Source organism: Argopecten irradians, chromosome 7 (assembly GCF_041381155.1).
Source record: "Argopecten irradians isolate NY chromosome 7, Ai_NY, whole genome shotgun sequence".
In the NCBI taxonomy this organism is placed as follows: domain Eukaryota; kingdom Metazoa; phylum Mollusca; class Bivalvia; order Pectinida; family Pectinidae; genus Argopecten; species Argopecten irradians.
Window position 1 is genome coordinate 45,477,406 of NC_091140.1, and position 13,614 is coordinate 45,491,019.

General features: G+C 35.1%; 1 protein-coding gene across 1 annotated transcript in view; it reads left to right on the forward strand.

Moving 5' to 3' along the window:
- Positions 1-490: 490 nt before the first annotated feature.
- The window catches only part of LOC138326688 (glutamate receptor 4-like), a 136,624-nt gene continuing 123,500 nt past the window's right edge, over positions 491-13,614 (forward strand). The window contains exon 1 of the mRNA XM_069272690.1: positions 491-820. Coding sequence (XP_069128791.1) covers positions 709-820 — 112 coding nt within the window. The 5' untranslated portion in view covers positions 491-708. The remainder of the gene's footprint in view (positions 821-13,614) is intronic.

The window sequence follows — 13,614 nt, forward strand, 5'->3', positions numbered from 1 at the left end:
GTGAACATTTGATCAAATAAACGAGATTGGCTTTCTGCTCATTTTTCTCACTTTCTTTATACTTGTCAAACTATTAGTTTAAAATCCACACGTTCACATCCATTTCGATACGACTCGACTGTGTGGAACTGTCAATACGCGTCATTGCAGGGTTACATGCGGTCGTATGAAAGCAATATTTGCTATCATTACAATTGATTTTATTTCCATGGTTTAGCGCCAGGTAAAATTTTATACCCAATTACACGTATTCATTTTCCTGCTTCTTTCCTGTTGCTGGACATAGAGAGATCGAAGTTTGGCCTATCGGCTGAAGATCGCGACAGAACTCGGAGAGTACGCCAGTGTGATGGGCGTGCGCTAGGTAGCTAGTGCAAACTAGTATAGGATCTATCTGCCATGGGATAACTAATCATATTACAACAGTTTTTCCATTAACACATACGAGATTTCATTCATCGAATGCGCCTCTGCTCTGTCTAGAGTCATTTTAATCCATGGTACTGGACGAGTACAGAACTTTACAAAAGAGCCTCAGTTCGCACCAAGTGTCAACCTGTGGTACACTGCCCATGCGCATTGTTGCATGATGCAAAAAATTGTACCAGAATGTTGTTCTCAGTAGCATGTGTTCGCACGGGTTTATATATGATAAGTCTTTAGAAAAATTACATACTTATTAGGAAAAAAATTTAATGTACGTTACAAATGGAGGTGTCTGGATGTTTCTCTAAAACGACATTTACTATAGTTGTTGTGATGTTTTGGTGTGTTTGTGTTGGTATGGCTAAATCGGAAGATCCATTGACTGTAAATATAGGTAAGTGATGCTTTCTTACTCTTTATACTCTTAATTTAGCATATTATGGCCTTGTCGTATTAAGGTGGCTTGCTCTCTTGTCTAAATACTCCCTATATCCGCTCGTTCTCCCGGCACATTTATCATGTTAACTTAAAAGTGCCAGAACAAATCCCTCTGCGACGCAGTCTTGGACTCGCTTCCTGGTCATTAAGTCATTTATTCAAAGCTGTGGTTTGAATAACTGGCAGCTTCAGTTCTCGTTAGGCTCAATATGAAAACGTTGAGTGCATAAGGTTGTCAAAATGACGGCTTGGCCCTTTCATAAGACACCTTTATAATAAAATTGTAATGTCGATAGCGTTTAATTCTAATTTGATTTTCTGATAAAGCAATTTTCAAAACTATTCTTAACTTCAAGACAATGACTAACTCATAGTATATATATATATACTTCATAAACTATCTGAAGATAGATTAAATTAGTCTTCCAAAAACTAATTTTGTGATGTGAAATTAGTTTTATTCTTGTCATTTGCAAAGGCAGCGATATTGGTGCAATTGTAAAATTTGGACCCTTTTTAGACTGCATGGGGGTAATCTGTTATTTGCAGAGCACTGACATTCCCTGACGAAATTACTTCATTGTAAGGACTTATGTGAAATGTAGAAGGTTATTGCTAAAAGGCAGGCAGTGGCTGATGTATAACTCGACCATATCGCTACAGTCCCGTCTTACAGTCTAGCATGGTGTACTCGACGCCTGATGTGGCCTCATACACTCGGCTGTCTGTGATAATTCTCCATTACAGGCACAAACTAAAGGAAATATTGTATAATAGAAACCTGCGGCAGGGCGAGGAATTAATCTGATGGGAACAATCAAGGCGGTAATGATGAATCGTAGTCATTACGAGATTTGATGTGCACCTACACTCGACCCCTGAATATTCGCTTGATGGTAAGAAATAAGCAACATCGGATTCATTGGGTCCCTATAGAATTTGATCAATAAATGCCAGAACTGCATGCAACCCTTAAGCTTAACGGAAGTAATAGCGACGTTATTGAATCCGAAATTCCATGAAATAAGTTATATTTTCCGTCTAGAAGTAATTCGTAGACGTGAAAAGTATACGAAATAAACAATGACATCAGGATGTTGTAATTTGTCTATCTATTATAAGCAGTAAATCAAGCTGATCGAATTTGGCCGTGGCCGGAATCAAGTGTAATGTTTATTGGTCAATACCAACTGACGTCCCATAGGGAGGTCCACTCTCTTACCAGTTTCACAATGGACAATATGTGGAAGTTTAAGTCAATAGCAGACATAACTCCTCTAAATTACGGACTCTATGGGGCATTGACTTCTACTGTATGTTCACTCGGCAGGCCTTTGTATCATACTTATGTCGATATTCTGCAATTACATCTATGTATTTAAACGAAAAGAAAGCGCCGAGACCGTGAATAAATACATCTTGTGATGCAAACTTGTACATATTTGACAGGTTTCACAAATGTATGATGCCATAAACCCACACATATACTGCACTTTTGTCGTTCTCTGAAACAGCAACAATATCGGCGCTTGTACCAAATAAGGGAGATTGCACTCAGAGGTAATCTCTTTTTAAAGAATATTTGATCATTCACCAAAGTCATGGAAATCACGCAAAAATGAACGTGATATTCCACATATCTTGTACTTTTGTATTTAGCGCATTGCAAGTCACAACGGAATATTCATCAACTTACTATTGTTTTACATTGTCAGTCTATATAACTATTGCAGAATGCTTCATATATGCATCTAAAAAGTTTACAGCTTCAATTTGCATCAATTTGAATTTTGACATTAAAGTTCACTACAATACAATTTTTAAGAAAATGGGATTACAAATATCAAACTTCTTGTTCATTCATATATTCAAATAAATGAAATTTCATATTTTAATCGTTGCTCGCCAATAAAAACAAATTAAAAGAAGTCCAAGACGACTCGTTTTGTAAGTTATTTATCAAATACATTTTCAGTCCTACATATACTATGTATACCAGATATGACACCACAATACTTTGCCAATGTATTCCCTGATGTAGTTTCGTTGTCAAAACTCATTTATATATATTACACCGTAAGATGTCAGTTGGTAAAAACACCAGACGTCGTGGGTTTGTAGGTTTATGTCTCGACTTCCTGAGAAATTGCGTGTTAAAACGGGATAATGTCAATACATGCCTTCGTGCATTTTATTGAATATATGCCACTCTAGGGTGTATTTTAGGCAATAAAGTCTCACAGGATGACAAAGATATATATGTACACCCATCACTTTTCGTATTGAAATCCAAGTTTGGTTCTGTCGTTTTAACACAGATATTAAAAAAAAACTAATGTAATGATTTGCTCCCACTGTTGCTTAGCTTGAACAAACTACAATGTTCCACAATGCAAGATTATTGACCCGGTCAAAGCTCCAACAGGACAAAACCACAAAGAAGAGGTCCAACGAGTTTTGGATGAGATGTGCTGATTTTAGGGTGAGAGAATAGACGATTCGCTTTGCCAAAAATACTTATCATGGCTTTTTGATAAGTTATTGCTTAAATTCTTCTGGCTAGTACTTATGACTTACTCTTATCAAATAATCTGCATTTTATTGCCCAATTTGAATTAACAGAATTTTGTGACGTCAGATCAAGCAGCCTTTGATACATGTATGTTCATTCAGATTGTGAGAAAATTATTTAATTAAACTAACATTTAGTATACACTGTTATTATATGTATTTCCTGTTTGCTTTAAGTATACTAACTAGTAGAGAAAATGTCATTGATTGTAGACGGCCTTTTTCCGTGTCCGAGGTCCACCTACTGGTCAATGAAGTGTCTGCCACGTCGCCATTGACTGCCATATGTCCGGAGCTATTTGGACATGACCATAGTTGTCATGATCTAGTTGATCAAGTGGGACAGTTGAACAATGGTTTTATTGGATTGAATCAGGAACTCAAGGATTCCTCTGTTGGGTCTCGAAAACAGTTAGTCTGAATTAGTGAAAAGTCTGGCAGAGTCACGATTATTTCTCATCTGTTTTTTTCGATTGAATTTTAAATGTTTATATCAACGTATCGCCAGTATTGCTGGCTTCGTTGAATACAAAGGTACAGAAACTGTGCCGGCAGTATAGATCGTTTTGCAATGCGGGAATTAATGAGAAGCCAGAAAATGTTTGTGACATCAATATTTCAATTTGCGACAATACACAATATTTTAAATCAGTAACACATTTTAATCCTTGAAACACTTTTTTAATTCTAATTGTTATGAAAAATTGTTCAAAATGCAATTGATTTTATGAGAAATTGAGAAATAAAACAATGAATGACTTTTCACTAATCTCACGAACAACATGCTAAGTACTGTTGTGGTGGTGGCAGTGGTACGGTAGATCATGTTTTTAGAATATTTCAGAGTAGATGCTACCTCATGGTTGATTAATATTTTCTTTGGAAACCCTGGATTTCAAACACTGGATTGAATACTAGACTGTAATTAAAAAATGATTGATTAATTTGCCTTAAAACACAATTTTTATAATAACTAAGTGACCTATATTGACGATTCGCATGAACAAATCTTGCTTTACCGGTTGATGTTCCATTTGCATAATTACATTATTATTATCAGATTTCGTGATGAGGAGTCATCCATGATAAACAAACCTGAACTGGATAAACATTGGAAAAACAACGATTTATTTCATAATTTCAAGGCTAGTTAATAACCTGAAGTGATGTTACAATTAAAAACTGGTATCATAAAGTATGTGTAATTGAGTCTGATGTAGAGTTTATATTATCTTGTACCACAAATATCTCATTAAATATCATTTAATTAAAATATAAATACTTAATGTATACCTAAGGTGGTCAATAAACTTTAAGTTTTTCATCATTCTATGTATTAACAGTTAGCAGTTTGTAAAATTTGCGTTCACTTAGATAAAGATTTAATTTTAGCTTCCCTACAGTTATAGTCAATACGGATGACTTCAGCTAAACGCTTAATACAAATGTGTCCCGATGTGTTTTGGGCGACTGTGGTATTATCCACTATCGATTCAACCTAACTAGGGTATGGTGTCGAAGACACAGAGCCGCCCCTTTCTGTTAAATTTTGACCAACTTCCACATTCCCTACATTCTGAACATAAGGAAGGCGACACGCTATTTTGATAGACTTTAGATTAGATGCAATCCTTGTTTGTCTTCATTTTACCTTTAAAGAACCGTTTAACTACAACAAAATCAATTTTCTTAAAAGTTATTAGACTTCATAGAATAAGCATAGAGAATTTTGGTATGTCCTAGTCTTATCTTGACATTAAGGAGACACAAATCCAATTATGATTTTATGGTTCATTTATTGATTTATATCAAGTGCTTTATTTGCACATATCAAAGATATCCTGATCTAAGATAACTGTCACAGTCAATGAGCCTCAGATTTTCAAGGTTATCTTTCCGTTCGCTATTTAATTATCCGGTTTTACAACTTCTCATTTCTATGTATTATTCGCGTATTATTTGTTTTACGTTCATATTATGAACTATGTATATGTAGAACCAGATACCAAACACATTCATTTATCAAATTTATTATTGGGGTCACATGTTTGAAAATTAGAATTGGAAATAAATAGATAAGAAACCAAACGGTTTACTAAGGCCTAAAGCATTCTTTGGGATGATAGTTCTTCATAAATTGCGTAATAAACTAAAATTTAACCGATGCTGAAGGTCAAATTATATTCCAATGCTAGATTTTACATGAGCTGCCTGAAATAATGAGAAGAAGAATTTTGTTGAAACAATAAAAAACTAATATTTACTGATATTTATTGAATTAATTATTGTTATTTTGTTGATATATGCTTTACAAAATAATAGATTCTTTGTTTTCTTCGCTTTCTTCCAGATTTTAATTCATTCAGCATCTTAATAAACAGATCCAATCACTGTATCTCATTTTGTAGAACTGATGTATTCTTTCGCTTATTAGGATGCAGCAGCCAAGAGGTTAATACGTCTTAACACTAACCCCTTGAATACTTATGGAAAGTGGTTAAGGCGTCTGATATCCTACCATTTACTCCTAACCCTGTCCCCCTTTCGTAAGTTTGGCAATTGGTATGAGTGTCTGACTTTCCAATACTAACTCTCAATCCATACACAATTTTGGCTAATACTTAGAGCATCTGACACTCCACTTCCCGTCATCACATATCAACTACAGTAGCAAATGGTGTCTCTCACCTCTGTATTGTATAGTTAATTTGTCTGACATATTTTTAAAAGGTCCTCAAATAACGATTGTACATTCTTATATTGAATTTTAAAATGTCATACAATTCTATGTCGTTTTTCTTGCGTCTTACGGTTCGGTCAATGGCTTTTCCTTTTTATGCCTTTTCTGTTTTATTCAGACACGCAAAAACATACTTAGAGTGCTACATCGAACTACCACAACCGAAAAGGATACCCAATTAATTCCTGCCTAATTTTTTATCGGTTTGGGAGAATTTGAGAACCAAAAATCTCTGCATGCCGTGTCCAATTCCATTTGTTAGATGGCGACAAAAATGGAGGTTCATGTAAAAGCGAGGTTCGACTGCAATTTAGAAGACATTGAAGTTTCAAGTATTGATTAAACGTCTCCATTGGAACCAATTGAATACCTATCTTATCTCTGCAATGTCCAATGTTTGGGATGGTATCTTACAAGAATCACTTAAAATCTTACATCCTTTTCAACTAAAGGCTTAGGTTATCTGTTATTTTCCAGATTCAGTACATCTATATAACGTCACCGGAAAAATCATTTTTGTGCCTTTTATTTTCGAAATCAAACATAAAGAGGCCGGTGTAAAATAATCATTATTAATGATTAATTATGTAATTGTGTATACCTTAAACGTGGAGTTCGAACTCGCGACCCAAAGGTCTGGAGGGGAGATTTTGGTTATATGTTAAGATGTGTTTTTCTCGGGGACTCCGGTTTTCCTCCACCATCAAACCTGGCACGTCTTTACATGACCATGGCTGCTTATAGGACGTAAAACTTAAAACAAGCGAAACCAAACGTTAATCCGAAAGACAATCTTCACGCATTTTGGTGGGTCTTGAGGGTACGTTGCTGTGTATATCATATTCACTTCTCCACATGCAGTTATAATTCCTTTTTTCCTCCTTCAAAATTGTATATTGTCAGATCGGCTTTATTTCATGGTTTGTATATATTGTTAATTATAGTGGACGCATTTTAAATGAGGTAAAGGAGGATATCGTCTTCAATAGCAATATGTTGTCAGTGGGTTGTCTGTTATGTAATCATCTCGGAAATATTTATTCTGATCTGCACATTGCCCTTCTTTACTTGAATTTGTAGTTTGATTAACGTGTTTGTGACATAACTATGTTTTATCTATTTGACAATAACAAATATGTTATATCCCGTTGATGATTTGTGTAGGTTCTGGGGTGTATTTGTGTGTTTGTCATTTGTATTAATAATGAGATTAGTTATGTAAAATGAACGTTTTTTTCACCCAATAACGCAAATATTCGTGTTAAGATAAAAATATACAAGACTGCGTTTATACCCATATATTACAACACTGGTAACCAGGTGCGCTTAATAAAAATGGCCGCCAACTTCTTTCGAAACGATGGCCGATAAAAATTGGGCAACTACAAATATGCAAATGTCCATTTATCTCAGAACGAATGTATTTAATTTTTATTTGCTGTTAAGAATGCATCGTTTCCTTCCATATTTTCGATACACAACATGGCACATTTATAGCATTCCTGAGACATGATTGTGATCTAGGCAGTGTCGGTCTCCTTCATAGTATTATCACTTCAGTAACAAAGTATACAATAACTAAATGTTCCAGCACGCTTGGATTGTCGTTTCTTTTATATGCGAGCCTGCAATGTTCTGCCATGAAGACAATACTACACTGTTATACACATAACTGTCGGCTGATGACTGATAGCTACGCTTATTCCGTAAATATCAGAAATATTTGGTCATAACGATGAGGTTAATGTACTAACACCAGCGGAATGGGGTTTTTAAGATACTCTACCAATGCGTCACCTTCTTACATTGTTTTATAATTTCGATCTGATGCCCATTCGGGTTCCCATGGGGTCCTCAAGTTGATGGCAACTAGTGCCGAATAGTAATATAGAGTTGATGTGGACATATTATGTGTCCTGTCCTGGTCATGGTTTGTGTAAACAGCGCCACCTACGCTGTGAATACGTCATTCTGTTGAGTTTACATGGTAACGTAATTGCTTTACCACAGATGGAGTTCCTTAGGTTTGTATGAACCATTAGCACCAGATAATATCTTACGTATCCCAAGAGTCAGAAGACATGTATTATACCAAAACAGCACTGCCGACTTTATTCATAATGTGAGAACATCCAATTGAAAACCTTGAGAAATAAAAGTGCGTTTCGTAGTTCTGAGAATAGAAAACATGTTGTGTTTAAAGAATGACGAATGGAAATATATAAGAAAACATTAAAATGTGAATATGTCACGAATTTCAATCAAGGCCCATAAAAGTGGAGTATGAATGAATTAATCGTGTTGTATATCTTTTTAATAATAGTTGGACTCGTGCTGTGTTTGTAGTTAACGGCACTCAACAACACACCTTAGCCGGTAACATTTTCTAATCTGTTTAACCAATCCATTCACATTATATTGCCAATTGGCAAACCAGTCGTCCCACTCCCTAAATAAAGTCGGTGGAAGTATACAAGGTTTGCTCAGTATATCTTTACATTATATAGTAAAAAGGATCCTTGTGAAGGTATTTGAATATTTTTCTAAAAGGCAAAGTCCTGAATTTTCTTGTTTGTCTTTTTAGTATTTTCTTTTAAACATTATCCAGTAACAACACTTCGACTAAACTAGGTTCAACTGTATTGTGACAACATCACGGAGAAAACCTGTCATTTTTTTCTCTCATTTGTGTTGAGATATGTTACACTTAATTGTAATTACAATTTAAGGACATGACAAGGTTGTTGAAATCTGATTACCCGTAGAAAAGCCATAGCCTACACCTAAGATCATTGTAATTGTAAAACATACACTGTGGATTTTCAACCAAGGGATAGAGGGCTAATGCAAGAAAATCAATTATCGTAACTCGAAAACCATGACCTTCGACTATAAAAGATACATAACACAGATACGCATGCGCATTGCCAGTGAAACGAAAAGGTCAATATGGAGTGTCAAACTCTTATTATATTAGCATTTCAGGGCGATCAATTTCTGGAAAACCGATATCTTAAAAACGAAAATTTCACGCCTTTCGAAAAAAACTCTTTGTAAAGAATATATGTTACATTCCAACACATTTAAATGAAGCATAAACGTTCAGGAATGGTATTCGTCTTTTACCTCACACGAATTTCAAGCCACAAATAGTCCATGAAGATATAGGTTCAGAAATATAGGAAAAGGCTATAAAAAGGCAATTCAGACATATAATGTTATGCGAAACAGACACCCAAAAAAAGCAGTTTTCTTGTGGCTGATATATCTCGTGCTTGTTGCAAACTTGTTAGTATTCCGTAAATATGCCGTTTACGTTTTTTAACGGGTTTTAAATTCAAATTTTATTTCCATGTTCCGAAGGTCGTTGCCTACTTAACATTCCGTCTGTTACTTATAGACCTATGATTATGCATTATCAACGAGCTCAACGTTTGGCTGTCGCACAGTTTGAAATGCCCAAAGGACAACTGCAACATATACGCGGACCATTTCATTGTGTCTTTGGCTTTGTGTAAAATATTTCTAAGCTATTATATAACAATAGTTTGAAGTAATTTTTGTCCATGTTGCCCTATACCTGTCCTACAGGAGATAGTTTCCTGAAGAACGTGTGAGCAATGATAAGATTACATACAGGTTTATACGTGGAAATTACAAGTATGAAAGGTTGTAGGAATTCTAATGTCATGTTAAATGTATTTGGCATATAAAAAGACAACAACATTTCTGATAATGAAGCTACTTTTCATTATTTGGTTAATTACTCTGGAATCCTGGAATCATTCTACAATTTTTTATCCTTGCGCATAAGAATGCTGTTTTTTATACTTTTAATAGACGTTGTTGGTTTTTGGGAAGGTTGGTTTGCCCCTTGTGAGTGTATAGACGTGTCTATGAATCAATTTTAACCTTAAATATTATTGGTTGCACGTAGATTGTTGTGTTCTTTGTAAATTTTGGCAAAATATGTAAAAAATTATACATTTCAGTTTAGTAAGTTCACGGGTTCAGTAAATATTTCTGTCACCAATGATCATGCCATTATGTTTATTAGTGTTGTTTGTCCGGATTCGACTTATGAAAGCATACACATCGAATCTATTTTTATAAAGTCATGCAAATGGCGGCTATAGATTAAAACATGCAAATATGGCATGCCTGCATTAGGTAGCAAATTTGGAAACGCGCCTGCTGCACGATCTTACTATACAAGGCTCGCTAAATCATATCACAGACTCAAAAATCACGCATTAAACATGTGTCTGCCGTCCGCGTACCTCTAACAACAGCGTCCGCTTTAAAAAAACGCAATCAGGTCATTTTTCCCCATAAAACTAAACTAAAAAATTGTATTATACTTGCAGAAATAAGCAATGTCAATAAAATATATGACATAAAAATCTTTCAGGAACAGTTTAATCGAGTGAAATGCTTCATGTTAAGGCTCACAAAGAGTTACAGAAATCATCAGATTAACGTTCATACTACACTTAACACCACCTTCTGAACAATTTAATCAAAATAAATCAAATGTTGATTTTCATAACGAGGGTTGCATTGTGTTTCCTGCTATCGTCATAAATGCCACGCGTTAGTTGATCATCACTGCGCCCACCGGCATAATATAGACTAAACAGGGAAACTTGTATTTATTGGTGTTGTGACCTCATCTTAGGCCATCGATATTAAAGTTCTGAACGTATATGTGTTCCTTTAAAGTTCGACATCAATATTTTGACTGACAAGGTTAATACTGCCGCCAAGCGTTGCCCTTCATAACATTTAAACGCAGACTGACATGTGGTATTGAGTAAAATGATATTGCTACATTGCAAGAAGAAGTCCAGTTAACCTTGCAGCTTAATAGAACATTATTTGTACATCTGATATGTACTATAGTAATCGTTACATAAAACTGCACTACATTCGTGACCAACTGTATTGAAAACTGGCTAGAAATTGGGAATGTCTGAAACTTATATTAGGGAAATACACTCGAGGTTAAACCTGCAGAAATCAAGGTCGATTGTGCACGAACGAAGAATATCAATATGCGTAAAACTGTGAATTCAAGGCAACAAGTCATTCCATGTATATATACAATACCAACATTTGCATCAGGCAATGTGCTGTACAGGTAATGTTCATTATTTTCTGCTCGAAGTTGCCAAAAGGTTGAAATGTCCTGTAATATCACCAAAAGCCCTCCATCTCTGGGTCACAAGTTCGAATCCCATATTGGGCAGTTGCTAAATACCGACTATAGGACGATGGTTTATCTCCGAGTGTCCCTCGTTCTCAAATGATTTTGGCTGTTTGGACGTTAAACCAAGCAGAACGAATAATCATATCCATACATTATACTTTGTAACCTGACAAAAATGGCTTAAAATTAATGCTGGATTCATGGCAAACATTTGTGGACTTTAAGGAATTATTAATATTTATTTTTATTATACAAAGTTTACAACTCTTTATTTCCTTTATCGAGAATTCTTGTTTTTCTCTTTTGCAACTATGCTTTTTGTTGGATATATTGGGTGTAATACAACCTTAATCCACTTGTTGAAAATAAAACCATAATAAAATAATTTAAGAAATTACAAATAATAATACTTGACTAAATATGGTACTGTTCTGCAGCGTTTGATAGCGGTTCTTCGACTGTGCTTACAATATGTTATAGATTTCTTACTCTCTTTTAAACGTAAAGCGACCTTTTACCAATATAAGCTAAAGATAGGTTGTGCAAAGCTTACTATTCTAAAGTACTTCTGGTAAGATGTAACTTAGTCTATTTCTCCTGAGAAAGAACATGATATCATCTAATACTTCAGATATCCTATAATTCACCTCTGTAGTCCTACTAAGCGCTGGGGAAACCGTCTTCATGATATATCTGTTTGATTCACCTTAACAATTTAAAACTTTTAAACACGAACAGGAGTTCCTACCCATTTAAACGCTGATGCCATGTAGTTAGATCTTTCATAGGTCGTTTTCCCGAAATTGCAAGCTAAAATCTAATCCATATATGCACCGTACGTTGCGTTTGTGATTTAATAAGGAAAAAACATTCATGAAATGCCACGTTCATTATCTTTTAGGAAGCAATTGAGGTAGTAATTTTCGCTAACGCGGGTACCGAATACCGAAATTAGCGGTATATGCATTCCCTCGTGATTGGGGCCCCAAAATCAATGCAATCAAAGACATTTGTTCCGGAATGGTTGCCACGGATTGAAACGAGTGAGGCTACAGCATGATCACTGCGAATTATTATCCTTAAAGTACATCTATACATCACTACATAGTTTGTGGCAGTTGATACGAATTTAAATTCTTATTGTGTTAAATTGTTATAAATCAGTAGAGATTTGTAATAAATGCTTGTAGAAGTTAGGTTTGAGCTTACAAATTGCTATTACTAGTAGCTATTTGTATTAGTAATAATGATGCAATATTAGCATGGGTTCGCTGTGTTATATACATTTTGTTTATGAATGTTTGTGTGTTTATGAAAGCTGGTACGTTTCCGTCACAGTATGGTTTGCATATACGGCACTCACTCTTCCCCAAAAAAGGTATAGAGTCAACTCAGGACATAAGTGAGGTTTAAAGTTAACTCAGGACATAAGTGAGGTTTAAAGTTAACTCAGGACATAAGTGAGGTTTAAAGTTAACTCAGGACATAAGTGAGGTTTAAAGTTAATTCAGGACATAAGTGAGGTTTAAAGTTAACTCAGGACATAAGTGAGGTTTAAAGGCAGTGTCTAAGCAGCAGGAGTTATGCGGTAATATGACAGTAGTATACATACATAATTGGCTTGCAGAGTCTATATGCAATGTACTAATGTCCCTATTCACTGACTAGATAGACATGTGTTTCTTTATTGTTGCTCGTGTTCTGAATTGATTACATAAGTGACGTGGTAGTATTTTCTTTTTTGCCAGAATCAGAGTCTCGTCAAGTGAGCGTTTCAATTGATGACGTCATCAATATCTGGTTGTTTTTATTTGAAATGACATACTAATGAGTTTGCTAAAATTGTGAAGGTTTTTATTCATGAGCATGATTTTCCTTATAAAGGGACAGTTCTTCGTGCCCTTCAAGTACGAAATGCGAAGCATCTCTAAGGTGACACGTACAAAAATACACTTGAACATACAAAAAACAATTTTAAACATTTAGACCCACATACGGGCGTGTAAATTTACGGCGGCCATTTTGGATTCATGGTGAAAATATCACGACGTATATGATGCTTTCAAGTAAGCTCAATATACATGTACTGTATTATCAAGCGGTTCGAACGTTCTTATCATTTCGATGAATGTAATCTTTCTCCGACAGAAGCTCAGTATTATCGGTTTAATTTGTAAACGCTCAGATGAATTTGACTAGCTTTCAGAATAACCAACTGACCAAAAACGGA